This window comes from Mirounga angustirostris, unplaced genomic scaffold, assembly GCF_029215605.1.
Source record: "Mirounga angustirostris isolate CCGP_5_RB_7025 unplaced genomic scaffold, mMirAng1.0.hap1 SCAF_1, whole genome shotgun sequence".
NCBI classification, from domain to species: domain Eukaryota; kingdom Metazoa; phylum Chordata; class Mammalia; order Carnivora; family Phocidae; genus Mirounga; species Mirounga angustirostris.
Genome location: NW_026991709.1, coordinates 214,392,880 through 214,419,946, shown reverse-complemented (window position 1 = coordinate 214,419,946; position 27,067 = coordinate 214,392,880). Strand labels below are relative to the sequence as shown.

The 27,067-nt window shown below is 65.4% G+C and overlaps 2 protein-coding genes across 10 annotated transcripts in view; one reads left to right on the top strand and one right to left on the bottom strand.

Annotated features, from left to right (window-relative positions):
* DOT1L (DOT1 like histone lysine methyltransferase) overlaps positions 1-23,662 on the top strand; it is a 67,058-nt gene extending 43,396 nt beyond the window's left edge. For 5 of the 9 annotated variants that reach the window (XM_064574076.1, XM_064574089.1, XM_064574083.1 and 2 more), the window contains 20 exons: positions 1,918-1,986; positions 2,742-2,848; positions 3,301-3,342; positions 4,167-4,277; positions 4,373-4,607; positions 5,095-5,208; positions 5,915-6,006; positions 6,421-6,522; positions 6,953-7,090; positions 7,808-7,933; positions 9,216-9,700; positions 9,890-10,025; positions 10,333-10,479; positions 11,515-11,629; positions 12,572-13,146; positions 13,440-13,642; positions 16,751-16,815; positions 17,149-18,078; positions 18,841-19,414; positions 20,961-23,662. In XM_064574076.1, the coding sequence (XP_064430146.1) occupies positions 1,918-1,986; positions 2,742-2,848; positions 3,301-3,342; positions 4,167-4,277; positions 4,373-4,607; positions 5,095-5,208; positions 5,915-6,006; positions 6,421-6,522; positions 6,953-7,090; positions 7,808-7,933; positions 9,216-9,700; positions 9,890-10,025; positions 10,333-10,479; positions 11,515-11,629; positions 12,572-13,146; positions 13,440-13,642; positions 16,751-16,815; positions 17,149-18,078; positions 18,841-19,379 (4,331 nt within the window). In that variant the 3' untranslated portion in view covers positions 19,380-19,414; positions 20,961-23,662. Of the gene's footprint in view, positions 1-1,917; positions 1,987-2,741; positions 2,849-3,300; positions 3,343-4,166; positions 4,278-4,372; positions 4,608-5,094; positions 5,209-5,914; positions 6,007-6,420; positions 6,523-6,952; positions 7,091-7,807; positions 7,934-9,215; positions 9,701-9,889; positions 10,026-10,332; positions 10,480-11,514; positions 11,630-12,571; positions 13,147-13,439; positions 13,643-16,750; positions 16,816-17,148; positions 18,079-18,176; positions 18,308-18,840; positions 19,415-20,960 lie in introns of those variants that run through there. The other 4 variants (XM_064574078.1, XM_064574094.1, XM_064574100.1 and 1 more) reach the window with 4 other exon arrangements.
* A 590-nt stretch (positions 23,663-24,252) lies between these two features.
* On the bottom strand, positions 24,253-27,027 carry PLEKHJ1 (pleckstrin homology domain containing J1). The gene is made up of 6 exons (XM_064574864.1): positions 26,893-27,027; positions 26,736-26,803; positions 25,982-26,048; positions 25,046-25,136; positions 24,906-24,969; positions 24,253-24,817 (listed from the first exon to the last, which is right to left on the bottom strand). The coding sequence occupies exons 1-6, from the start codon at positions 26,984-26,986 to the stop codon at positions 24,752-24,754; spliced, it is 450 nt and encodes a 149-aa protein (XP_064430934.1). The 5' UTR covers positions 26,987-27,027; the 3' UTR covers positions 24,253-24,751.
* Positions 27,028-27,067: the final 40 nt, after the last annotated feature.

The following is a 27,067-nucleotide window of genomic DNA, read 5'->3' as shown; positions in this document are numbered from 1 at the left end:
GAGAGTCAAGGTTCTGGCTGTTTCATTTCTCATTTTCTCCACGTGGAGAAAGTCTCAGGACAGTGGGGGGCCCTCTGTCCGGCTGAGCTCGGTGTCACACTGAATCCGAAGTCCTTGGTCATAGCCCACTGTGTTTCAGGATCGAGATGAACCCACGGCTTGTGGGTCAAGTCCTCCAGCCAAGGGCTCAGACCCCAGTCTGTGGACTCCCCTCCTCCCAAACGCCCGGGGTGAAGGGTGGCCAGGCTCTGGGTCTGCTGCTGCCATCCTCATTAGAGCTCTGCCTTGGGTGCCCGTCCTTCTCGGGTTCTCCTGGCATGAACGTGGCTGGCCTCCCTGGTCCTCAGGGTGACATGCCCTGTTGGAGGAGCAGGCCACAGGCTGCGACCTTACTGTGGGCATCGGCCCGCCTGGGCCCTGTGCTCAGGGGCCTGGGTGGGAAGCCTCAGGCAGTGCCCTCATCCTCGACCAGTCACTGCAGCTCCTAACACAAGTGCTAAAGCTGCTGGGTTTTCTAGGCTCTGCGATGGCCTGGAGGCGGCCTTGGCGCTCCTAACCCAGGAGAGCCCAGCACAGCCGCGGGTGGTTACAGCTGCCTTGGGCGCTGACAGCTGCGTGGTGTGCGTGCTGGTCTGTGTGCAGGGGAGCGTGTGCACGCGGCCCGGGTCGCTCCTGACCATTGTGTAGGAGTGAACGGTGGCTGTCCCAGGGCACCGAGCCACGCGCCAGCCCCAGGACAGAACGGAGGGCCCCTCCACCTGTCGCTCTCCTGCCGCCCGCCCAAGGGCCCACCTTCTGGCCGGCTCGTCCCGGGCCAGGGGCCAGGTGGGCTTTTGCTGGAGCAGGGTGCCTCCGTGTTTGTTGACGACGCCTGCTGGGCATCCGGGCTCATCGGCTCGTGGGTGTTGCTGCTCTGGTCCCTCCCTCATGGTGTCTTGTGGGCGGGCTTCGGGGACCTGATAGGGCAGGAGTGCCCGACGAGCCCTGCGGTCCACAGCCGCCTGACCTGTTGTCCTGTAGTGTTGCGCCCTCAGGGACCCCTTGCGGCTCCCATTGCCCTTGCCGTGTGGTGCATTCCTAGCTGGAGCACGCGGGGGACCCCAGGGTGTACCCCACTCAGCACCACACTTTCCAGGTGCCCCACGGGACTCTGTTCAGCCTCTGGCTGCTGAGACCTTTGATGGGACCCCATGGGCCCTAACCCTGGCTGCCACCTGACCTTGCACCTGGCCCGGCCCAGCGCTGGGCCCATCGCCTGCTCCTGCAGGGGATGGTTCTTAGGACGTGGGCTGGGTGGCTGGGTGCTCCTCGGGATGGGGGTGCCCTGGCCGGCAGGTGTGTTTCTTTTCCATTTGGTTCTTTCTTCTTCCCACCGAGAAGTATGGCTTCTGAGAGCGTGCACCTACCCATCTGCAGTGTGTCCTCCGGCGCGTGCTGGGAGCTCCCTCCTGAGCCTCCCTCTGTGCGCCTTTTCCTCCTTAGAGCTCGGCACACGGAAGCGCTGCCGTCAGCGTGGCCGGCCCGCCTGGCAGTCCGGTGGTGGGACTTCAGGGTTTGCCTTGGCCACTCGCACTCGCTTGCAACTGTGGGACTCGTCCGCACAAGTGCCGAGATGGCAGAGGGGGCGCATGTCCTCGCCGATGGTGTCCGTCCGGTGCCGGCGTGACCCCCAGCTGGGAGCTCTGCGGGGCAGCACTGTGGGGCCCAGAGCACGTTTGTCCACGAGGGCCGCTCGTGGGACGGACTTCCATGGGGAAAGCCTCTCCTGGTTTTGCTCTGACCTGTGGGAAGCGGATGGGACTCAGCCATGCTGCTGTCCCCGTGGCAGCTCCCTCCTCCGCCAGACGTCGTTTTCCTTCCATTTGTGGTGTGTAGCTGTCCCCCCACGAAGGGCAGTAACTGGTGTTTGTGTTTCAGGTGGCAGAATTGTGTCCTCGAAGCCCTTTGCGCCTCTGAACTTCAGAATAAACAGCAGAAACTTGAGTGGTAAGAAACTCGCTGCTGAATTATTAACATATGTGATTTTGAGCATCTGACGTGTGTCAGTGTGGGGCCTGTCCCCCTGGTGCTACTCACATCAGGGCAGGTCGTTCTCTGCGGGGGTGTCCCGGGCACTGTGGGGCTTTCAGCAGCACGCCCGGCCCCACCCCCTCGGTGCCAAGAGCACCCCCAGTCCTGACCACCACAGACCTCCCCACACGTGGCCCTGTGTCCCCGGTGGGCAGGGTGGCCCGGTGTGGGACTCAGAGGGACAGGTTTGCCGAGCGCTTCGCGTCCCTGTTGTGATTGGCCTGAGCAGGCGGTGGTCGCCCTGTCCCTGCACAGGGAGGGTTGGTGGCAGAGAGCCCGCGGCAGGAGCTCAGCCGGGCCCTTGGGCCGGGCCGCATGGGCCTCGGGGGCTCGTGACTTCTCGGGTGCTGCTGGGAGCTCCTGTTGCCACATGGTTTTTAAGTCGTCCTCCAAGTGCCTTCCGATGCCACCCGCCCCAGGCTTGTCGCTGTCTGCCTCGGACAAGCCCCTCGGCGTAGCCATGCACGCCTCTGCGACCCAGCTTCCCCGACCCAGCCAGGGGCGTGCTGGCGGGCGGTTGGGTTGGTGAGGGACCGCAGTTCCGCCCCTTCTTGCCTCAGCTGGGCCTCTCGTGGGGGAGGGAGCCCCCGAGACGGGAGGCGGCACAGAGGGCCCTGCCCGCCCACCCCCTGGGCGCAGGAGGGGCCCTGAGCGTGGCCTGTTGTACGCAGACATCGGGACCATCATGCGCGTGGTGGAGCTCTCGCCCCTGAAAGGCTCGGTGTCCTGGACGGGGAAGCCAGTCTCCTACTACCTGCACACCATCGACCGCACCATAGTGAGTGCCCCACGTGGCCCTCAGCGCGCACGGAGCGGGAGCGGGAGCGGGGCGGGGGGCGGGCGGGGGGGCCCTGGTCTGTCTTGCCTTCCTTGTCCTCCGCCCTCGTGTGGGGCACTCCTTGTCTCGAGGACTCGTGGAGCGGCGGCTCCGCCCTGGTGTCAGAGGCCTCCCAGAAACCCGGGTTCTCGGCCGGGCCCACCGCGGGGCCGCTGGCTCCACGTGGGACGGCGCCGGGGGGTGTGTGCGGGCCGCACTGCAGGGGCGGGGTCCTTGAGCCCCGCGGGTCCCCGGGCAGGAGCGCGTGCCCTGCCAGCCGTCCGTCCGGGAGCCACCGCCGCACTCTGCGCGTGCCTGGTGTCCGCGTGCCCGGGTTACTGCTTTCACCCCAACAGGGCTTGGGGCGGACTTGTACTGAGACTCTGCCTTGTGTTTTCTCTTTGCATTTTCAGCTTGAAAACTATTTTTCTAGTCTGAAAAATCCAAAACTCAGGGTAAGTGTGTGTTTTCCTTTGCCTTCATGACGTGTGTGCGCTGCGGGTGGAGGGCAGTGCAGATGGGGAATGGGGCTGGCCTGAGTGACGGGGGCCTGGGGCCCACACGCTCACCTGTCTCGTCTTCAGCAGCCTCGGTGGCCACAACTCTTGGGCACGTTTTTGGGGAATGGGTCGAATGAGTCTCTGAAATGGGATTTGGTGATCTGGTGAGCCGTGCCGAGGTCCGGGATGGCGAACAGCCCTCGCGCTGTCCTGACCCGAGGCCCGAGGCGCAGAGGGGCTGGGACGCTCCGAGTTGCTGTGCGCGGGGAGCCGGGAGGCGGGCTCCCATGTCCCTCCCGCTGCCCACTCCGGCACTCCGTCCCGTCCCGCACCCTCACGGCCACCTCAGACAAGTATCCAAGCAAGAGCGGCCCCCCCAGAGATGGCCGGCTCCAGCTACCCGGGGTCCTGTGTCCTTCCTACTGTGTGTAGGGGCACTCGGGTCCTAACGTGCTGACCAGCGCCCTCACCCCCGGAGCTGGCCGGCGCCGTCCTTCCTCTTACCGCGGTGTCCGCGGAGGACAGCGCTCTAGCGCACGCAGCCCCTTGGTGTGGGCAGGCGTGCCGCCAGCAGGGGGGAGATGACCATCAGGCAGCTTCTCCTGCCCCAGCCCCAGGGTCCTGCGCCGCCCGTGGTTGGAGGGCCGCCTGCTTTCCGACAGAGGACGGGGGTGTGCGTGTGTGCGTGCACGCGCTCTTGGACTCCCCTGCGCTCCACGGCCTGGCCGGTGTCGGACAGCAGGCCCGGGCTGCGGACACAGCTGGCGCTTGCTTTCCAGGAGGAGCAGGAAGCGGCCCGGCGCCGGCAGCAGCGAGACAACAAGAGCACCACGGCCACTCCCACCAAGCTGCCCGAGAGCAAGGCCGCCGTGCCCGCGGACACCCCGATGGTGAGCGCTCGCCCCGCGTCCCCGCAGAGGGAGGCTCACGGGGCTGGATGGGCCCGCCGGTGCTCCCCTGACGTCCCCCACCCTCCGTCTGCTAGGATTCCGGGGCCGAGGAAGAAAAAGCTGGGGCGACCACCATCAAAAAGCCGTCACCCTCCAAAGCCCGGAAGAAAAAGCTGAACAAGAAGGGGCGGAAGATGGCCGGCCGGAAGCGCGGGCGTCCCAAGAAGATGAGCACCGCGAACCCGGAGCGTAAGCCCAAGAAGAGCCAAACTGCACTGGACCTCCTGCATGCCCAGGCCGCGTCGCAGATGGCAGCGCCCTCGCCGCAGGGTGAGCCAGCCGCGTGCGGGCCCCGCGGGCGTGCAGTCTGCCGGTCCCAGCGCACCCCTCGCCGCTCTTCCTTGGTACGGCGGGTGGGGTCCCTCTCCTGTCCCCTGCGGCAGTGAGGGGGGCGGAGACCGCCGGGACAGCACCGCGCGCTGAGTGGCTGAGTGCTCGTGTTCCAGACCCTGCTGGGGGCGCACGGGGCGTGCTCACACCTGTCTGCACTTGGCTTGGGCTCCCCGAGAGCGAGCCCCAGATGGCCTTCCCATCATCCTGCCACCCCGGGATCTGATGAGGGACCGCACAGAGGGGACACGGCTCCCGGGCATGTCTTAGGTCACGTGGGGATTCGAGTCTGCTTCTCGGAGTGCCGAGACGCGGTGTCTGGTGGCGTGTTTAGTCTCTGTGTTAACAAGCTGGCCGGTTCCCTGAAGCAGGGAGCTTCCGGGGCACCAGCCTGCCGCTGACGTGTGGCCGCTCTGTCCCCCTGCAGATGCGTACAAGCCACCTCACAGCCCGTTTTATCAGCTACCTCCCAGTGCGCAGCGGCAGCCCCCCGACCAGCTGCTGCTGGCACCCACCCCGCCCGCACTGCAGAAGCTGCTAGGTGAGCTGCGCCGGGACCTCGCAGGTCTGCAGGGGGCGGGGGGGCTCTGCTGCCCCGCGGGCTTCTCCCGCAGGCCCCAGTGCTGCCACCGTCAGCTGGGCCCCCGTGCTCGTCTGCGGGCGGGCTTCTGCCCCAGGGCACACGGGGCCAGGACTGGGGTGCTGCCGGCCTGGGGGGGGTGGGGCCGGGGAGGCTGCGCCATCTCCCCAGCACCCGGGACGCCCCCAGAGAACCACCCGGCCCGTGTCCACTGCGCGGGGTTGGGAAGACCGTGTCGCGGGTGAGCTTGGCCCCCGGTGTTGCTGAGCTGAGTGCGTGCGTCCTCACGCTGCTGGGGTAGATTGAGCGGCTGCTTATCTCTAAAAATTGGGTGAAAGAAACCCCTTTTCACATCTTGGGAGCTGCCGGTTTTCTCAATTCAGCATCAGTAACGTGCTTCCCAAGAAAATGGGTGGATTTACTAACGGGAACCCACGTGGTGTTGGAGGGAAGAAGATGTGGGGTGGTGGTGGCAGGTGCTGTGAGGGGCGCCCAGGGTGGGGACCGAAGGCCCCGGCATGTCGGCAGGCGGTGAGACGGACACTGCAGCAGCCTCTGGGGGTGGCAGCTGCCCCCCCCACCGACTCATTTCTGAAGGCCTGCCCTCCTCCCTGCTGGCCTCGGTGGGGTCACGTCTGCACTGAACTGTGTATTTGATCTCTTGCAGAATCCTTCAAGATTCAGTACTTGCAGTTCTTGGCGTACACCAAGACCGCCCAGTACAAGGCCAGCCTGCAGCAGCTGCTGGACCAGGAGAAGGTGAGCCCTGCCCCATGCCCCCCACCTCTTGTCCCCCAAAAGGTGCCTTGGCCGTAGGAAAAGCAGCAGTCTCTTCTCAGGCCCGCACACTGTCCCTGCTGGTTCCAGAAAGGCCGCGGGGTCTCACTGCTCACCACGGGGTCTCATTGCTCACCAGGGGATCACGTTCTTTTTTTTTTTTAAAGATTTTATTTATTTATCTGACAGAGAAAGACACAGTGAGAGCGGGAACGCAAGCAGAGGCAGTGGGAGAGGGAGAAGCAGCGGGGTCACGTTCTTAACCAGCGAGAACGGCTGAGGGTTGTTGGCCTTCTGGGCCAGGGCGTGTCCAGCTGAGCAGCCCCCTGCAGGCCCTTTGTGGGAAGGGACGTGGTGGGGACAGGGCCTTGCCGTCACCACGCGCCGTCCCCCCAGGAGAAGAACACCCGGTTGCTAGGTGCTGCACAGCAGCTGTTCGGCCACTGCCAGGCCCAGAAAGAGGAGATCAAGAGGCTCTTCCAGCAGAAACTGGATGAGGTAGGGGTGCTGGAGACCACAGCTGCCGCCCTGGGCTCACCGGCCCGGCAAACAGCCCCGAGTGCGGGATTCGGGTGGGTGGGGGCAGGAGCAGGGTGCAGGCCCCAGGGCTGAGATCCGGAAGGACCTTCTCCTTTCCGGTGCTTTGACGTTTTACGGCTTCTGACAGAGGGATGTAGAATGTGTGTAGTTGGAGGGCTGCTGGCTTGGGTTCATGCCCTGGGGGTCAGCCCCTCGTTCCTTCTCTGGATCACTGTAGGTCCTCTCTCTGACTGCCATCGGCCGCCGCCCTAGCCCTCCCCTTACTGCCCCCAAGTGGCCCCCAGCCCCACTCCCTGGCGGCTCGGGCCCGCTGAGGCCTCCCCCTGCCCTTTGCCTGCCATTCCGTGCTCCTGCATGAAAGCCCACCTCTGCTGTCATGTGTCCCCAGCTGGGCGTGAAGGCGCTGACCTACAACGACCTGATCCAGGCGCAGAAGGAGATTTCGGCTCACAACCAGCAGCTGAGGGAACAGACGGAGCAGCTGCAGAAGGACAACAGGGAGCTGAGAAGCCAGAGCCTGCAGCTGGTGGGCCCCTGGGAGAGGGCGGGCCTCCTTGGTGGCTGGGCCCGCAGGCTGTGGTTCTGGTGTGGGCCCTGGACAGAGGATGAGAGGGTTCTCGCCAGAGCCCAGGCATCCTTGTTGAGCACACGCTTCCCGGGACCCCTTAGTCTGCAGCGGGACATGGCCGTGCATTCTTTTCCTGGGCTGTCAGAGCACATTGGAACCAGCGGGGCCCATGACCCTCCAAAGGCTCTGACACCTTCACTAAACGGGGCTTTCCAGGTGGCCCAGGCTTCGATATCCTTCTGCCACCCCCACAGCCCCGTGCCGGTCTCCTTAACCAGCCCTTGGGGGCCAGGGTGTAGATCTCTTGGGCCTCACCCCCCTGGGGACCAGGGCACACTTGCCGGGCATGCAGGAGCATCACTTCTAACGGGGCCTCCGTGTCCCATCCTGCGGGCACCCTCGCTTTGCTTCCTGTGGGTGTTCTTACAGGGGAACCCCGGTCTCTCCCCTGGGCTGCTTCCTCAGCCTGGCCTTCTCTCAGCAGGTTCTGTTCTCCGGGCACACAGGCGCTCGGAGGCACCTGCCCAGACATCGGCTGTGTCTCCCTGCAGAGCCCAGGGTCTGCCCTCCGCTGAGCGGACAGCTGCCCAGCCCACCCTCCCCACAGCTGTGCATGCTCCGGGGCGGGGGTCTGCCCGGCCGGGGCTCACAACTGTGACCTCCCTATCCCTACAGCTCAAGGCTCGGTGTGAGGAGCTGAAGCTGGACTGGTCCACGCTGTCGCTGGAGAACTTGCTGAAGGAGAAGCAGGCCCTGAGGACCCAGATCTCCGAGAAGCAGAGGCACTGCCTGGAGCTGCAGGTGGGGGCTGGGGCCGTGGGGGGCTCTCTGGGCTTCCATGGCGGCGCCATTAGCCGTCCCCCCCCCCCCCCCCGGAGCTGTCCTGCTGCCAAGGACAGGGGGTTCGTTGTGGTGTTGCAGTAACAGCCTGGATATTCCGGGCATCCCTGCCTCTGGCCCTCAAAGGGGAGCGAGGGGCTTAGCATCTGAGTGGCCCCACTTGCTCCCAGAGCGTCTCGGGCTCCATTCAAAACCTAGGATTTCCCCAGTGCCCCTTATCGAGCCATTTGTGAAGCTGCCCGTGAGGAGCCTGGTGCTTGCGCGGGAAACTGTAAGAGCTTGCACCTTTTGCCGAGGTCAGCTGGAAAACAGGGCTGGGAGGAAGGAGAAACGGACAGGTCTGTCTCCTCCCGAGGTTTCCCGGAGCTGGCTGACCAGGTGTGTAGCCTTCCGGGGATGGCAGGACCGCGGCAGGGTGTGCGGCCATCACTGGCGTCTGGAAGCTCCGTTTGCAAGGCTGTGGCCTCCCTGTTGGCGTCTCCCCAGCCTGGCTTCACCGTGAAACCCTCCTGGTCACCAGGCCCTCGGGGTTTTTCGGGTGTTTTCTTGTTACAAAACGACACCACCACAAATTGTTCTGCACCGAAGACTCACATTAAGGATATTTGTTAAAGACCTACTCCCCAAAGTGGGTCTGTGAGTGGTTTCCGGTCCCGGGATCTGGGGCCAAGCTGCTTTCTGAAGGGTCGTGGCCCAGGTGAGCCTCTCACAAAGGAGGCTTGCTGCCCGCGATAGCAGAGCCAGGCCTCGCTTCTGCGCTCACGTCCGTGAGAAGCCGTTTGGGTGCTGATTCCTCCGTGGAATAAAGGCCCGTTAGTTACCGGCAAAGCCCAAGCCAAGCAGACAAAACCAGAGAAAGTGCCTCGCGCCCCGGGTGCCAGTGCCAGGGTTTCTCGGGGCGGTTAATACGTGGTCTCCTTCGGCGCAGATGGGGTCCCCGCACCCCGTTCCCTTCCCCCGGGTGCACATTGGCAGAATGGCTCTCGAGACCAGCTGTTCTGTCCGTCGGCCCCAGCGCTTCCCGCCCCGTGTGGGCGGTTGGGTGCTCTGGCTTCCCCGTCACACACAGAGCTGGTCTCCGTCCTCGCAGCCGCTCTGAGTGTGCGTCCGCCGCGCCTTCCCGGGACGGTCCCTTGGCTGGGTTGCTGCGTGCGGTGGGGCCGGCCTGCCCTTGGGCGCTTGGCAGAGGTATGAGCGGGCCTCTGCGCCGAGCAGCAGGCCTGACCCTCCCCTCGCCTGACAGATCAGCATCGTGGAACTGGAGAAGAGCCAGCGGCAGCAGGAGCTCCTGCAGCTCAAGTCTTGCGTGCCACCGGATGATGCCCTGTCGGCGCACCTGCGCGGGAAAGGCGCCCTGGGCCGGGAGCTGGAGGCCGACCCCAGCCGGCTGCATCTTGACCTGGACTGCCCCAAGTTCTCCCTGCCCCACTTGAGCAGCGCAAGCCCAGAGCTCTCCATGAATGGCCACGCGGCCAGCTACGAGGTGTGCGGCGCGCTGAGCCGGCCCTCGTCCAAGCAGAACACTCCCCAGTACCTGGCCTCCCCGCTGGACCAGGAAGTCATACCCTGCACCCCCAGCCACAGCAGCCGGCCGAGGCTCGAGAAGATGTCGGGCCTGGCCTTGCCCGACTACACCCGGCTCTCCCCGGCCAAGCTGGTGCTGAGGCGGCACCTGAGCCAGGACCACGTGGCCAGTGGCAAAACGGCGGCCAGCGAGCTGCACCCGCGGTGAGTCTGCACTTGAGCTCACTAGCCCTGCCCTGGCACCCGTGGGCCACCTTGGGGTCTTCTGAGTGAGCGCTTGGTGGTTTGGAAGAGATTCGGGACGTTTGCTAGGCTTGGGCCACCAGCTCTAGATGCAAAGCCGTGGCTGTAGCCGCTTCCCAGAGAAGGAACCAGGGATGTGTCTTGTTCCAGAGCTGAGCACGCCAAGGAGAACGGCCTTCCGTACCAGAGCCCTGGCATTGCGAACGGCATCAAGCTGAGCCCTCAGGACCCTCGACCCTCATCCCCCATGGCCTTCCAGATGACAGGGGAGAGGGGCGGCGAGAAGGTGCGAGCAGGGCCCAGGCTGTGGGGGGTGCGCGGCGGGTGTCCTGAGCCAGGCCTGGGATGTGGTGCTGCAGAAGAGCCCCTGTGAGGGGCCGTTGCCCGTAGGAACGGGAAGGAGAGAGCCCGGGGGCAAGTAACGGGTGTGGGCGCCCTGGAACTTCAGGAGGCGGAGCGTGGCGGAGATGGGTGGGCGTCACAGGCGAGGGACGGCCTCCTGTGCTGGGAGGGTCCCCGTGGCCTTCGGGTGGTGCTGGGGGTTTGGCGTTGCCGGCCGGCAGGAGCGAGGCCGCTCTGGTGTGTGTGTGCAGGGAGTGAAGGAGCGCAGCTATGCCAGCAGTGGGGAGGCCATCACCAGCCTGCCCGTCAGCATCCCGCTCAGCACCGTGCAGCCGAGCAAGCTGCCCGTCAGCATCCCTCTGGCCAGCGTGGTGCTGCCCAGCCGCGCCGAGAAAGTGGTGAGTGGGCGCCGGCCGGGGAGGGCGCCGGCCACCTGGTGTGACCGGCCCGGGCCCTCGGGCTCCAGCAGTGTGGCGTGCCTGCGGCGCGTGGTAGGCAGGGAGGGGTGTCGTCTTGTTTTTCCCCTGCAGGACCTAGTCCCTTTTTGTTAGTTTGCATGCTGGTCAGTCTGGAGCGTACCGCAGCGCCCCAAGACGCACACAACCCTGAAGCGCGGAGTTTGTTACAGTGCGATTTTCCCATTCTGATCTCAGGCCTGTTTTTGTGGAAGGTGGTACGTGCGGGTGGGGTGGGAGTCGAAGTCGGATTCGGTGGAAGCACGAAGCCCGTCTCCCTTCGTCCCGTGAACATGGCGCGTCTCGCGTGACGCGGGCTCGGCTTTGCTCTGGTTGAGAGGCGATTCGCATCCAGTCCCCCGGCTGCATGCACGGTCTGGCGTAGTGGCGTTTAGTACATTCGGAGTTGTGCAGCTGCCTCTGCGAGTCCACGTGCACGCACACCCCGTGGGGCCTCCTGTGTCTGGTTCCCTCCCTGAGCGTCGTGGGCTCGGGGTCCGTCCCCGGCTGAGTGACACGTGCGTGGACAGACCACGTCGTGTTTGTCTGTTCATCCGAGGGTGGACATTTGTTGTTGCCACTTTTGGCCGTTAGGAATCACGCTGCTGTGAGTGCGCATGAGCAGGTTTTGTGGGGGTGGGTATCTTCACCCCATTCCATGCAGGAGTGGAATCACTATTTGGATCATAGCTGCAGCCCCTTGCAGCCGTCCCTGCTCCCTTCGTCCCCAGCCTGACGTTTGCCGTAGCCAGAACAGTCCTTTGGGACTCGAGTTAGACATCTGCCCCTCACCTTGTCAGAACCTTCTGAGGGCTACCCACAGTGCTCAAACCCTGAGCAAGTCATTTCCCCTTCTGTGCGCCGGCTCTCACATGCCTGCCGTTCTCCCTGCCCCAGGCCCTTTGCACATCCTGTGGCTTATGTCCGGGACTCTCTCCAGTCCTGGCTCAGCTGACAGCGTGTACTTTTTCTCCACAGAGGAGCACCCCCAGTCCTGTGCCGCAGACCCGAGAGTCCTCGTCCACACTTGAAAAGCAGATGGGCGCTAATGCCCACGGCGCTGCAAGCAAAGGCCTCACCCCTGCTCCTGCAGGTCAGAGTGCTCCTCTTCCTCCTGGGTCCCTGCCCCTGGCCCTTCCCCCAGACCCCAGCCCTCCGCAGCCTCTGCTAAGGCTGCTGGACGGAGGAGGAGGCCCCAGGTCCGCCAGGCCAGGCTCTGAGCTGGCTTCCCTCCTCCCGGCCGCAGGGTCTGAGCTGCATCAGGGCCATCGGCATGCAGCACAACGAGCCCTGGGGGTTAGGGGCTCTAGGCTGGGCCTTGGCACATCCAGGAGCCTTTGGCCGTTTCCTCCCGACGTTCAGCCCGGGCGCTGTGCCCCACCCGGTTGGTGGCGTCCTTGTGGAGCTGCCTGGTTTCTAGCTGGGTTCTGACTCTCCGTCAGAGACTTCTGATGGTTGCTGGCAGAGGCCCCCGCAGACTTTCTGTACAGGGCTAGGAGGCACATGGCCGCTCGCTGGCATCGGGTCTCTGTCCCAGCTGTTCAGCCCCGTGGCGTGGGGGTGCCAGTGACGGTGTGTGGGCGGGCGGCGTGTGCCGGTGAAAGTCCTTACACCGGCCGTTGGCCAGACTGCCAGGCCCAGGGGCTAGTCGTTAGTGTGCCGACCCCTGTGTTGACCCAGGGAGGGCAGGTCCTGCGTCTGGTGTCTGGTACACCATTTCCTCTGGGGCGGGGAGGGCTTGATGGCAGGCGCGTGAGGAGGCCACGGACCTTAGTGAGCCTCCGTGGGCGGAGGGGGCTTGGCCAGGTCCACCTGGGGGGGTTGTCGGGTTCCAGCACCCGCAGTCATCTTACACCCAGAAGCGGGACGGAGCCACGTGTCTGCCTGGCCGCCCGGGAGCCCCCGGGGCTGGCACAGCCGTGTCCGGTACTCGACGGAAGCACATGGAGGGCGGGTTCCCAGGCGTGGAGCTTCCTCACCATCTGCACCCCAGGCAGTGGCGTCCTCCCCTGAGAAACCCCGTCCTTCCTGGCAGGCTTCTACGCGGGCTCAGTGGCTGTCAGCGGGGCCCTGGCAGGCAGCCCGGCCCCCCTCGCTCCCGGAGCCGAGCCCGGCGCCTTCGATGAGGTCTCGGGCTCGGGAAGCCTGTTCGCCGGCATGGGGCCCTGCTCCACCCCGCAGCACCCGCCCCTGCTGCCGCAGTCCCGCGGCTCTGGTGCAGCCTCGCCTGCCCATCCGCTCTGCGCCAGCCCCCGGCTCAGCAGTGCCGCCCAGGGCCCGCTCCCCGAGGCCAGCAAAGGGGACCTTCCCTCCGAGGCCGGCTTCTCAGATCCCGAGGGCGAAGCCAAGAGGAGGGTCGTCTTCACCATCTCGGCTGGCGGCATTGCCAAGCAGTCGCCTCCCGGCAAACCCAGCCCTCTGCCCACGGGCGCCCGCGGGGACAGTGGCCAGGGCCACGGGCCGGACGGCCGCAAGCGGGGCAGGAGGAAGCGGGCGGCGGCTGGGACCCCCGGCTTGAGCTCCGGCGTGTCGCCCAAGCGTCGGGCCCTGCCGTCCGTTGCCGGCCTTTTCACGCAGTCTTCAGGGTCCCCGCTGAACCTCAGCTCCATGGTAAGGCCAGGGCCGCAGTGGGGAGGGCATGCTGGCCCCGCTGGCCCACTCAGGTGCCTGCGCGTGGCATCTCGCGTTCCCAGCCTGGCCAAGATGGCGGGGCACGAGGAGCACAGGCAGGAGGCGGCGCCACGGTCCACCTCCCTCTGAGGGCAGCAGGCCGGCTTTGCCGTTCCCCAGCGGCCTGAGATCCAGGGCGGGTCTGGGTGGGAGGGACCCAAGCGAAGCCCTGGGGTGTCGGTGCTCGGGGAGCCCGTTGACAGGCTTGTGCTGTGTCTGTGCTGGTCCCTCAGGTCAGCAACATTAATCAGCCTTTGGAAATCACGGCCATCTCGTCCCCCGAGAGCCTGAAGAGCTCCCCTGTCCCTTACCAGGACAACGACCAGCCGCCCATCCTCAAGAAGGAGAAGCCGTTGAGCCAGACCAACGGGGCCCACTACTCCCCACTGACCTCAGACGAGGAGCAGGGCTCCGAGGACGAGCCAGGCAGCGCCAGGCGAGTGGGGCCGGGGCATCCACGGGCGGGGCTTCTGGGAGGAGAGGTGCTCGTGATGAGGTCACCCTCCCAGGGCAGGGCCTGGGCGAAGGACGGGCAGTGTCCAGCTACCGTTGGTTGGTGGGTGCAGGGGCCCTGACCGCCACGGTCACCGCTTCCCCCTTGGGGCCCCCCAGCTGCTGTCCGCAGTCCCACACAGTGGCTGTGCTCGAGTGGGTAGTTTCCCGAGACTCTTAACCTTGACTTGGTGAGGAGCTCCTCGGGAAGGGCCTGGGCGGTCTTTCGCCTCGAGACGTCACATGCAGGGCAGGGCCAGCCCTCTGGGCCTAGAGCCCCCGGGACGTGGCGTTGCTGTGTCCGGTCTCGCTCCTGGTGTGTATGTCACCTGGTTAGAGCAGACGAAGGGCACGCAGGCGGCCACAGCAGGCACGGGCCCGAGAGAGCAGAGTTCCCAGTTCTTGTCGACTCTGCACATCTGGTGTGTTTGATCACGAACGGTATTCTTTCGTGATACGGAACAGCTTTATTAGATCTAATTCCTGTGGCGCATCTCCTGTCTGGAGAGTGCAATCTAGTGGGTTTTGGTATATTTATAGAGTTGTGCAAACATCACCAGTATCAATTTTTTTTTTAAAGATTTTATTTATTTATTTGAGAGAGAATGAGAGACAGAGAGCACGAGAAGGAAGAGGGCAGAGGGAGAAGCAGACCCCCCGCCGAGCAGGGAGCCCAATGTGGGACTCGATCCCGGGACTCCAGGATCATGACCTGAGCCAAAGGCAGTCGCTTAACCAACTGAGCCACCCAGGCGCCCTCACCAGTATCAATTTTATCACCCCAGAAAAAAGCCTGTGTCCCTTAACACAGACTCCACAGCCCCGGCTCCCATCCTCTCCTCTCTGTCTGTGTGGACGGGACTCCTCTGGGGACGTCCTGGGAGTGGGGTCCTGCGGGATGTGTCCTTCGGGGTCTGGCTCCTCTCGCTGAGCCCAGTGTCCTGGGGGTCCCTCTGTGCCGTGGCAGGTGTCAGGGTCCCTTCCTTCCTGAGGCTGGAGCGTGTTCCCGCGTGGGGACGGACCGCACACATTATGTTCATTCGTTACATGCTGATGGACACTTGGTGTGTCTGGTGTTGAGCTAATGGGGATAACGCTGCTGTGAACTTTCGTATACCTCCTTTTGCTTGAAAATGTTTTCAACTGTGGCGCCTGGGGGGCTCAGTCGGTTAAGTGTCCGACTCTTCATTTCGGCTCAGGTCGTGATTTCAGGGTCGTAAGGTGGAGCCCCGCATGGGGCTCCACGCCCAGCATGGAGTCTGCTGGAGGATTCTCTCTCTCCTCCGTCTGTCCCTCCCCCTGCTCATGCGGCCACGTGCACGCGCCTGTGCACGTACTCTCGCTCTCTTGCTCGCTGTCTCTCAAATAAATGAATAAATCTTTAAAAAAAGAAAAATATTTTCAATCTACCCAGGAGTGGAACTGGAGGGTCAGACGGTGACTCTGTGTTCAGTGTTTTGAGGAATCCCCGAATGGTCTTCCACAGTGCCCCCACCACCGCGTGCCCCCACCTCGTGCCCCCCACCTTGCTCCCCCCACCTCACGCACCTCCACCTCATGTGTCCCCCCACCTCGCTCCTCCCACCTTGCTCCCCCCATCTTGCGCACCTCCACCTCGCGTCCCCCCACCTCACTCCTCCCACCTCACTCCCCCACCTCGCGCACCTCCACCTCGTGTGTCCCCGCACCTCGTGCCCCCACCTCGACCTCCCCCACCACGTGTCCCCCACCTCACGTGCCCCCCCACCTCGCGTGCCCCCCCACCTGGCGCCCCCCACCTCGCTCCCCCCACCTCGCGCACCTCCACCTTTCGTGTCCCCCCACCTCGTACCCCCACACCTCGCTCCCCCCACCTCACTCCCCCCACCTTGTGCACCTCCACCTCGTGTGTCCCCCCACCTCGTGGCCCCACCTCGACCCCCCCACCGCGTGCCCCCCACCTCGCGTGTCCCCCCACCTGGCGCCCCCCCCACCTCGCTCCCCCCACCTCGTGCACCTCCACCTCGTGTGTCCCCCCACCTCGTGGCCCCACCTCGACCCCCCCACCGCGTGCCCCCCACCTCGCGTGCCCCCCACCCCCCGTCGGCGTGGTGAGGGAGCCGGGTTTTCCCCATTCTCGCGGACACCTGCTCTGGTCTGGTTTTGTTTTTTATCGTGATAGCCGTTCCCGTGGGCGTGAGGTGGGGTCTCGCTGTAGCTGTGGGCTCCGCCGCTCTGACCAGTGGTGTGGAGTGTCTTCTCGTGCGCTGACGGCCGTTGGAGTGTCTGGGGAGAGATGTGTGCTCGGGTCCTTTGTTTTTGTCGAGTTCTAAGAGTCCTTCGTATGTTCTAGGCAGGGGTCCTTTATCTGATATCTGACCCGCGAACGTTCTCTTCCATTCTCTGATTTTTCTTCTCACGTTCTTGCAGGTGTCTTTGAAAGACAAAAGTGTTAAATTTGGGTCCAGTTCTGTTTTTGTTCTCTTTCGTTGCCTGCGCTTTTGGTGTCTTGTCTAGGTTCGTTCATCCTGTTCCTCTTCTGCTTACGTAAATTACGTTTTTGAAAGTTTTGCGCTTGAGTGCTTTTCTTTTGTGTTGGGAATGTCCAACTTCACGGTTCCCAAATTCTCTTGGGCAGTTTCCTTACGCTTGTGGAGGTCGCGGTGTTCTCTAGGATGTGCCGTGGAAGTGCGGGCAGTGGAGTGTGTGTGGTCTGCGGTCTGGCGGGGCCGCGAGTACCGACTCGCCGTCGTGTGCCGCACGCTGCGGGTCACGTAGGTCACCCGCTGTCGCCGACGCGGTGCCTGTAGCTACAGCAGGTCTCGGGGGTTTGACAAAGAGCCCAGGAGGCAAGGTGAAACAGAGGCGGCCCCATCTGGGACTCGGGGGTGTCTCTGTGTTGGGATGTGACACCCCTGTTCCCGAGCTCTCGGCCCTGTCGCCTGCTGCTGGGCTCGGGCTCTAGAGAGGTCTGCAGGCGGGCAGGCTGTGTGTCGGCCTGCTTCCCCACCTCCCTGGGCAGTCCATGTGCAAATGGATTTCAAACATCTGTCATGTATTTTTTTCTTGATAGAATCGAGAGAAAAATTGCAACAATCTCCTTAGAAAGCAAATCTCCTCCAAAAACCTTGGAAAGCGGTGAGTAGCTGTGCACCCTGCCCTGTAACTCCCAGGCCCCAGGGTGTGGCCTTGACACTCAGGACCAGCCGTGCCAGGCTTCTAGAACTGTCTCTGGGTGATGCTGAATGCCACCTGTGTCCCCACGATGGCTGGTCTCGGTACCGTCGAACCGGGCCAGCATCTGACACACTCTGCGTGCCTGACCCACCCCCCACCCCCCACCCCCCGCAGACGCTCCAGTCTCCAGCTCCCGTCCCGTCCCACCCTCGCTCTACCATAGCACGCTTCCCTTGGGCGGAACGGGGTGACTCTGAGCCCCCGGGCCTCACCGGCTCTGCCTCTCCTCATCAGGTGGTGGCCTGGCCGGGAGGAAGCCGACCCCTGCCAGCGAGCCCACCAACAGCAGCAAGTGGAAATCCACCTTCTCACCCATTTCCGACCTCGGCCTGGCCAAGTGCGCCGACAGCCCGCTGCAGGCCGGCTCCGCCCTGAGCCAGAACTCCCTGTTCGCTTTCCGGCCCCCCCTAGAGGAGCCCGGCTTGGCTGAAGCCAAGCTGGCTGCCCACCCCAGGAAAAGCTTTTCCAGTGCCCTGTCGGGGGCTGGTGGGCTGAGCCCCAGCAGCAACCCTCCCAATGGCTTCACCTTCAGCGGGGGCCTGGCCGCCGACCTCAGTTTACACAGCTTCAGCGATGGTGCTTCTCTCTCCCACAAGGTCCCCGAGGCGGCCAGCCTGGGCACCCCCCTGAGCTTCCCTGCCCCGCGGGGCAAGGAGGGCAGTGCCGCAGAGTCCGGCGCCTTTGTGAACAAGAGGCAGCTGGAAGGACTGGCTGGCCCCAAGGGCAGGGAGGCCGGCGAGCTGGGCCTGCCGGCGTGCGGGCCCCCGGACAAGCCCTTGCTGGTGCACAGCAAGCCGGGCAAGGGCCGGGACCGCGAGCCCGACTTGAAGAACGGCCACAACCTCTTCATTTCTGCCGCCACTGTGCCTCCCGGGGGCCTCCTCAGCGGCCCGGGCCTCGCCACGGCGGCGTCCTCGGCAGTCAGCGCGGCCCCCTCCGCCCAGACACACCGCCCCTTCCTGGGCACCTTTGCCCCCGGCCCACAGTTCGCCCTGGGTCCCATGTCCCTGCAGGCCAACCTGGGCTCGTCCGTGCTCCAGTCCTTGTTCAGCTCCGTGCCGGCCGCCGCCGGCCTGGTGCACGTCTCGTCCGCTGCAACCAGACTGACCAACTCGCACGCCATGGGCAGCTTTTCCTCCGGGGTGGCAGGCGGCGCAGTTGGAGGTAGGCAGACGCGCGTCTCTCCCGCCTGAGTGTCGGGTCCTGCGGGCCGCACGCCGTCGCCCTCCCGGACCGCTGGGCTAACGACGACTGCTTTACAGGTTCCCTTGCAGGGCCCCCTAAGGGGCGAGAGGCTGTGCCCACCTGTCCCTTGGGGTCCACTTTGCACCTGCCACCTCGTTCCTTTCCGTGAGATGCAGATGTGCCCGTGGTGTGGGCAGAGCGCTCACGCGTGAGTCGGCCTGCGTCAGGCCCTCTGGTTGTGACGGCGTCCCTTGTACCTTCAGGAGGGCTGGCGCCACGACTAGGGCTCTGTCTCCTCCCCGTGGAGGTCTTCTGTCCGACCCGACACAGCCCATGGGTTCTGGGCAGCCTCGGGGGCTGGTGCTGGGCAAGAGCGAGGGCCACAGCGCATGCTGTGTGGTGGCACCGTGTAGGGGTGGAGAGGAGCCACGTGGCCGGGCTGGGCCGGGCCCGCCTTGGGGCCCCAGGAGTCCGCAGCCAGCTCCTTGCTGGGCACAGGCAGGCGAGGCCCTGTCTCGCGGCTGGGAGCCCGGGTGGGCGTGCCCGCAGGGGGTGCGGCCCGGCGCTGCCCTGCAGGTAAGTCGCACCCGGCCGCCCGTGCCCGCTGCTTGCTGCTTCGCCCCCGCGCCCGCGCCGCACGCGGACCTGTGGCCGCTGTCTGCTTCCCTGTTGTTGTGTCTCTCTGCGCTTGCCTGGCGAGTGCCCACCTGTTGAAGCTGAGTTTTTCTCTCCTGTTTGCAGGTGTCTTTAACCACGCGGTGCCTTCCGCCTCCGCCCATCCGTTTGGAGCCAGTTTCGGCCGCGGGGCTGCGTGTCGCAGCGCCACGCTGAGCCTAAGCCCGCTGCAGGCGGTGGCCGGCGCCCCCGCGTCTTCCTTTCAGGCCCCGCCCCCGCCCCCACCGGGGCAGCCCGCCCTCCCCGCACCCCCTCCCCCTAACGCCGCCTTGCCTCCTGCCCCCGCGCTGCTCCCAGCTAACTCTGAGCCCATGCTTCTGCAGAACCTCGCGTCCCTCCCGGCTAACCAGGCTTTCTTGCCCACCTCCTCTGCCGCCTCTCTGCAGCCTGCTAACGCCTCTCTGTCCATCAAGCTCGCCTCCCTCCCGCACAAGGCCCCCCGCCCCTCCTTCACGGTGCACCACCAGCCCCTGCCCGGGCTGGCCCTGGCCCAGGCCGCGCCCGTGATCCCGCAGGCCAGCTCCACGGGGCCGTCTGCCGTGTGGGTTTCCCTTGGCATGCCGCCTCCGTATGCCGCGCGCCTTGCGGGGGTTAAGCCGAGATAAAGACCTTGCTTAGCTAGCAGTTCGTATTCTGTAAGGTAAGGCTAGAGCCTAACCAGGGGGCCCATACGAGACCCTGAACTGTCTGTCCTTCCTTCCACAGAGAGTGGACGGGCCCGCAGGGCTCCGAGGAGGGGCCCAGGGGACCCAGGCTATTCTGCCTCGGGTGGAGACGGTTGGTCCTGAGAGTTGTGTGCAAGGGAAGATAGAGCACAGTGAGGCGAGGGAAAGCGGGCGGCTAGGCAGGGCTGGCCGTGTGTTCCGGCCTCCGGGGCGGCTGAGCAGCCACCGCGGAGCTCCAGGGGGTGGCCCGCTCTCGCCCGGCCCAGCCCTTTACGGCAAGCCCCCATGGGCCCCTGCCCAGCGGAGGGGGCCGGGAGGAGGTGGCTGAGGCCGGCAGCCCGGCCCGGCCCGTCTAGCTGGATGGAGCCCGCCATTGTCACCCTCAGGCTGTGTGTCTGCAGCGGCCAGGGACCGGGGCCCCCGGGGCAGCTCAGGGCTCAGCCTTGCCGTCTGTCTGCTCTAGGGCCTCCTGCAGCCTGTCTCCCTGAACGCACCCTTAGGGCTTTAAGAAAAGGCGACACGTAGAGGGTCGTCCAAACTTGGTGCTCGTGCCTCGGGCTCCTGAGCCAGAGGCCCCTGCCTGCAGGCCCAGGGCAGCGTGGCGCCGGCCACAGAGGAACGGCTGCCTGGCGGGGGGGCAGTGCTTTGCCTTGGTGCCCACACAGCATGCCTCCTGCCGCTCCCGGGAACGCGGCCCGTGCCTCGGGGCGGTCAGCGTGGAGGCGTGCAGGGCCGTGTAGGAAAGGCCCGTCTTCGGAAGCGGGTGAGGAGGGTCGTCGTGAGGCCCCCGCGGGCCGCGTGTCAGCGTTAGGGAGCTGGGCCCTGGTACAGCCGGCCCGGCCGCTGCTGGTGCGGCTTGGCGTCCGCGGGGCCGAGGGCTCGAGGAAAGGAAGCCGGCTGCTAACGGGGCGCTGGGCCGGCCCATCCTCCACTGTCTGCCGCGTGTTTAAGTGGAAACAGGCGTGGGGCCGCCGCAGTCTAACGGCCTCCCGGTCAGGGTGCACGTCTGGGGACGGGCTGTGCCACAGTCCTGTTGGAAAAGCCCAGAAGGTAGAGCAGGTCGCGTGCGCGTGCGCGGGGGCTTCACGCCATCAGAGAAGGCGTGCGGCCGGGACCGGCTTTGAAGAGGTCCGAGGTGTGCGTGCGGAAGCATCTGGGCATCAGGCTCCTGGTCCTGGCCCACAGGGGACCACCGCCTTCTGTTCCTCTGCCCCGTGGCCGTCACGGGCGGTCTCCCTGGGCTGGCCTGCGAGCAGGGCCTGGCCTGCGGCCGGGGGGCCTTGGTGCCAAGGCTCCTGGGGGGGAGGGGAGGACGGGGACCTGCTGCCTCCGAGCAGACCAGGGGCACGGCGCCGGGGGTCCCTGCCAGGAGAGGCGGGGCCTGCAGCAACCCTGTTCTGTCTGTCCGACCGTCCGTCCGCCTGTAGGAGGCTTTGGTTCCCTGGCCTGGGGGAATGTTTGGGCCCCCCCAAGAAAGACGCTGAATCTGTGCTGCCTTTTCTCCCACGCGCGTCTCTGCAGGTAATTAGGATTTCTACCTCAACCGTGAGACCTATGCAAGGACGGGCTGGGCCGGCGGCCGGCCACGGGACGGCAAGGACGGACTGAGGACGGGGGACGAGGCTCTACTGTGAATCCGTGCTGTGCAGACCTGCAGGAGGCGCTGGGGCCTGGCTCCGGCTCGTACTGTCGATAGTTTTAGATAAAGTATTTATCGTTTTTTAAAAAGTATAAACAATCCTGACTTATTTTACTCCACCGAAGTCGTAAAGGCAACCTATCGAGAAGTGTAAATACTATATATGAGAGGATCTATATACAGACGTCCACCCGAAGGACTGGCCTGCCCGCGGACGCGCTGACCGCGGTCCCGGTGCTATCTCGACGCAGGCCTCGCCGCCACCTCGTCCTCTTGGTGCTGACTGGAGGTTGACCAACGCCAAAACCAGGCCGTGAGGCGCCTGCCCTATTTATTCTCGCCGCTCTTCCTATACCAAAGGCATGGCTGTCTCCAGGTGGAGGGTGGCTCGCGCTGTCGTGACATTCCTCGGAAGAGGCCCTCTCCCCAAGGGGGCGCCCGCCCCCGCCCCATCACTGTGAACGGCTCCTACCGGACTGTTGGCCCTTTGGCCTGGGATCAGCGCCTTTGGCATAGGAACGGTCGGCGGGCGTAGGGCGGTCAGACCCTCCCCGATCCTGCGCGGACCCGTTCCGAGTGGTGCTTGGGGAAGGTCTGGTACCCGATTCCCGACGGCGTGGCGGGCTGGTGCAAGTGCATTTACTGTCGTACGTCCCTGCTCGTCCGGGGCTCCCGCTGCGGTCCACCAAAGCGCGCAGTAAGCTCGCGGCACGTGGGCCGGTGACGTGGGGCAGGTTAGTCACGGGTGCTTGGTGTGTCTGTACAGAGGAGAGTCACGCTGAGGAGTGACAGTATTTTATAGAGATGCGATGAAAATTTATAAATTTCATAGACTTGACTTCATTTATTTTTAGATTGTATAATGCATAGTAAACTAAAGAAGAAAAGTGAGGGGAGAACCTTTCTATTTATTCAAGTGCACACAGTGGCGTGGGCCCAGGGCCGGCCCTCGGCCCCGGACCGCGTGACCGCGGCTCCCGGGGTGGAGTGGACAGGCCCTGCGCCCTGCCCAAGCCCCTCTGGCCAGTCCGTGCGGTCGCTGAGGCCGTGCCGCCCCCACCCTGGAGCAGCTCTGATGGTGCTTGGCAGTGAACGCACGGGGGGGGGAGGGGGGGCGGGGGCAGGGCAAAGCTGGGGGAGCTGTTCGGAGGCGTCTAGAGGTTGCCAGTAGGGCTCTCCAGCTCCTCCAGGGTAGCAGTCGGCCAGTGTTGTGTATGTATGTGGTTTTCAGAGGGTGCGTCCAGAAGCCCCCAGCCCCCCCCGAAAGGGCCAACATCAGCCCAGGTCCTGGCAGAGGGATCTGGACCCCGAGATGGGTGCTCTAGGAAGGGCTGAGTCGGTGAGGTCAGAGCCCTGTCCTCAGGTGCTTGCATCCCCCAAGGAACACAGGGAACTTGCCTCTTTCCAAAGGTGGGCTGTGTTTAGCCCGTTGCTCAAGTAGAGGCCCTGAGCTCCTGCCTGCCCGGGAGGCTCGGCCTGGCCCCCGCTCTTCTGGTGGGCAGGCAGAGGCCTGAGGCATGCAGGCCAAAGACAGCCACCGCAGGACCCTTTTCTGCCTGCAGCCGCCGCCTGGAGGCAGACCAATCTGTGCAGGCTGGGTCTGGCCGTTGGCTGTTCTGGAAGTTGGCTGGACCCCTGGTTTCCACAGGCAGGGGCCTGCCAGAGCCCTGCTTTCCTGCTTGCCCTGGGGGCGACGCCCCTGGCCCAGAGCAATAGTTGAGGCAGAAGATGGTGCTCGCGATGGGTTCTTGAAATTGGCCCATCCTTCTGTAACTGGCTGCCCTGGCTCCCTCCCTCTGGGTTGGCGCCCCCGGTGCATGAAGGTGCTGTGCCTCACCCCCATGAACCCCAAGCCCTGGCCCCCAGGACAGGGCAGTGTTTGCTTGGCCACACACACACACACGCCCACCCGTGTCAGGGGCACAGGGCTCCCTAAAAAGCTACAGGGTGGGTGGACAGCGGAGAGGTCACGCCTGAGTCCCCAGCGTAGAACAGAGCGACCCTGTTCGCACATACTGCATCACTTCAGGGGGCCCGCACGGTCACTGACGTGGGGCTCCCCGCGGACGTGCCACACTGAGTCTCCGGCACGAGCGGGGGCGTGTTTGGGATCACCCCGCGGTGGCTGGGCTGACCCTAGCAGGAGGGGAGGCAGCAGGCCCGTGCACAGAGCCCCGGGGCTACCGCCGACCGCGGGCAACTTCAGGGAAGTCTGGTGGGCCGCAGGGGGCTCTGCTCAGGAAAACCTAACCGTGAACACGGCCCTCCCGGGCAGCTCGCCGTCTCTTGCAGCTACGGACTGTGATTTACCTAAGGCTCACGTGCCCCTCTTTACCCGCCCCGCCCGCCCTCACTCCCACGGTCCAGCCACACTGGTTTGTTTCCCACGTCTCTCGACCTTGGTTTGTAACTCAGACGGGGCTTTGCTTTGTGTTTCTGGTAGACTGTGTTTCAGTTGGGGGTGCTGGCATGGCCTGTCCCTCCCTGGGCTGCTGGCTTGACCCTCTTTTCCTAAGAGAACCCCAGTGCACTCTGCATTTCCACCTCTAGGCGCTGTAATAAAATACTTTTCACTTGAACCTCATCTGGCGGCAGCATTTCTTTCTGACGATGATGCAGCAAGGAAGGGAGAGGTGTGAGGGCCAGGGGTCACGCTCACCATTCCCCCAGTGGGGAGGACGGTGCTCCCGGCAGAAGCCTGGTAGGCTCCTTAAGGCAGCCCCGTGACCACGGCAGACAGCAAGCACCCTCCTCAGGGAGGCCCAGTCCCTCCCGTGCTTACAGCTGATTAGGCCAGGCCCACCCAGGATGCCTCCCTTTTTTATTAAAAGGGATTGACTTAGGATTCTAACACTGGCAAAAACCCTTTCCGAGGTCCTGCCTGTACTCAAGGGAAGGCCTAGGAACTGGGATCACAGGTCACCTTCAGGTTCAATCACACCACCCTTCCATTGTCCCTTGGGGCCTGGCAAAGTCCCAGCCTCCCTGCCTCTCCCTGGTCTGGTTCTAGGTCTCTGTCCCTCTCCTGGGGCAACCTGGCCCTTGCTCCTGGGCACTTAAACCTCCAAGCTGGGGAGGACTGCCGTCCCACAGAGGCCTCACTGCCCTGCCTCGGGAGCCAGCTCCAACCACCTGGGGCCAGCAGCCCCTTCCTGCATTCACGGCAGCACCATCCCACGTGGAAAAGAGGTCCCTTTATTTGAATACAACAAGCACGCTGGCCTGAGAGTGAAGACTTCCAGCTCCACCCAGAGGCGTCCGGCCAGGGCCTGCCCCATCAGCAGGAGTAGAATTCACAGTGGCTCCAGCAGGCGTGGCCACCACGCCCGTCTTCACAGCATCGTTTAGCTTTGTACATTCAGCCTGCACAGGCCAGGAGAGCTACACCAGCCTCAGGAGCCTCCAGACCCCAGACGGATGTGCCCGAGGGGCTGGACGCAACTTCTAGGAGTGGACGTTTGTCCCCCGGTAGCAGCATGGGGCACCAATAGGTGCAGACCAGTCTGGGGGCCGGGGGGGGGGGGGGGTCAGTGGGTTGTTTCTCCAACCTGCCCCTGCCCACCCCCACCGATCTTGGGTTTTTGAAGTCTTTAAGCCAAACATCTGCAGCAAATCCAGGCTTGACCAGGAAACCCAGGGCCTGGAGAGGATGGGGCGGGGGGTTGTTCCAGACTCAGGCCTTCAAGCCACCCAGCTGGAACCTGGCCTCCTCAGATATGCCGAACTGCTCCAGGGGGTCCTGTGTGGGTGAACGGGCAGCATGAGCCCAGGCCCCAGGGGCCCACGCCCCTGCCCCCACCCCCGGCTCCCCTGGACCCTCTGTGTACCTTGCCAGTCATCTTCTGGATCTCATTCCTGTAGAATATGAGGCTCCTCCGCATGAACTCGTAGCTGGGGGAGAAAGTGGCGTAGGCTCACAGAGCCCTGCTGTGCCCCAGACCCCCCCCCAGGCAGGCCCACACCCCACCTGGCTCGCCGCAGAGCCCCCATCCACTCCTGACACTGCTCCTCACTGCAGCACTCGAAGTGGTACTTCCTCTCCGGGTCCTCCATGAAGCCTGCAGAGGGAGCAGCCCCCGTCTGTTCCCGCCCACTGCCCGTCCCCCCAGCCCGCCACAGGCCTCAGCTTCCTCTTGCCTCCATCCTAAAGTGTCCCCTCCTCCAGTCCCAGCCCAGACTCATGGCTTCCCACCAATTGTGCTGTGGACTGAATTGTGTCCTCAGAACAGAATGTTCAAGTCCTAATCCCTAGAACCTAATAATACGACCCTATTTGGAGTCAGGACGGTTACAAGTGCAATTACTTAACCGATCAACCTGAAAAGAGTTGGGTACCAAACCTAATCCCATTAGTGTCCTTGTAAAAAGGGGAAATTTGAAGACAAACACGCAGAGGATGAGCCACACGCCCATGGGAGACTACAGGATTGACTCTACAAAGGCAACGGGCACCTCGGGCTGCTGGCGACCCCGGGGGGGCCAGGATCGCCTGGTAAAGTTTCCCCGGCAAGGAACCACCCCTGCAGACACCCTGTTGTCGGACTTCTGCCCTCCTGGACTCGGGGAACACACATTTCTCTCGTTTGAGCGCCACACCAGAAAACCAGCACGAACTCCGCCTTCCTCTGCTGACTCGACGCTCTCGAGACGACCCGGAGGACCCTCCCCGGCGCCCAGAACCCGGCCGGGCACCCGAACAGTGCAGCGCTCCCCAACAAGACAGAAAGTCCTAGAGCACCTGCGGCTGCAGCCAGCAAGTGGTTACGCCCCGGGGGAAGAGCCCGGCCCGCCCTCCGGCCGCCCGGGGCAGTGGACTTTGCCTCCGCGCAGACAGACGCGGCGACCGGGCCCGGGGCGGGGGGGGGGGGGGGGGGGGGGGGGCAGGCCCGGGGCCGGCACTCACTGATGGAGAAGCCGCTGGGCTCCTCCTGGGTGACTCTGCAGCGCTCCAGCAGCAAGGCTCCGACGGGCTGCGGGCAGAGAGACGCGAGGGGGCCGGTGAGGGCGGGCCTCCGCGGGGACCCCGGCCCCCGCCTCGGCCCCGCGCCCCCAGCCCGGCCCCGCCCTCGGCCGGGCCCCCGACCCCAGTCCGGCCCCGCCCCCCCGGGCTCCGGCCCCCCGCCCGGCCCTGCCCCCCGCCGGGCTCCAGACCCCCGCCCGGCCCCCCGCCTCGGCCCCGCGCCCCCAGCCCGCCCCCGGCCTCGGCCGGGCCCCCGCCCCCAGCCCGGCCCCGCCCCCCCCGGGCTCCGGACCCCCGCCCGGCCCCCGCCCCGGCCCCGCGCCCCCAGCCCGCCCCCGCCCTCGGCCGGGCCCCCGCCCCCAGCCCGGACCCCCGCCCGGACCCCGCCCCGGCCCCGCGCCCCCAGCCCGCCCCCGGCCTCGGCCGGGCCCCCGCCCCCAGCCCGGCCCCGCCCCCCCCGGGCTCCGGACCCCCGCCCAGCCCCCGCCCCGGCCCCGCGCCCCCAGCCCGCCCCCGGCCTCGGCCGGGCCCCCGCCCCCAGCCCGGACCCCCGCCCGGACCCCGCCCCGGCCCCGCGCCCCCAGCCCGGCCCCGCCCTCGGCCGGGCCCCCGCCCCCAGCCCGGCCCCGCCCCCGCCCCGGCCCTGCCCCCCGCCGGGCCATGGCCCCCGGGCCCCGACCCCGGCCCGTCGGCCTACCTCGGCCTCGTCCGTCCGGAAGTAGAAGAGGAAGTTGACCACCAACTTTACCAGCCGCCGCTTCAGCACTGCGGGCACAGGGCGGGCTCACGCGGGCTCGGCGGCCGCCCACCCCCGCCCGTCCGGCCCGCCCGCCCCGGCGCCCCAGCCCGCTCACCGCTCCCCTTCTTGGGGCCCCGCATGCCCAGCTCGGCCGCCAACTCGGCCGGCTGCCGAGACAGCGCCTGCAGCTCCTTCTCGTTGTAGCGCATGGCGCTGCCAGGACCCAAAACGCGGAGCGCTGACCGCGCCCTCCCGGCCGCCGTCCCCGCTCGCGCCAAAAAAGTCCCACA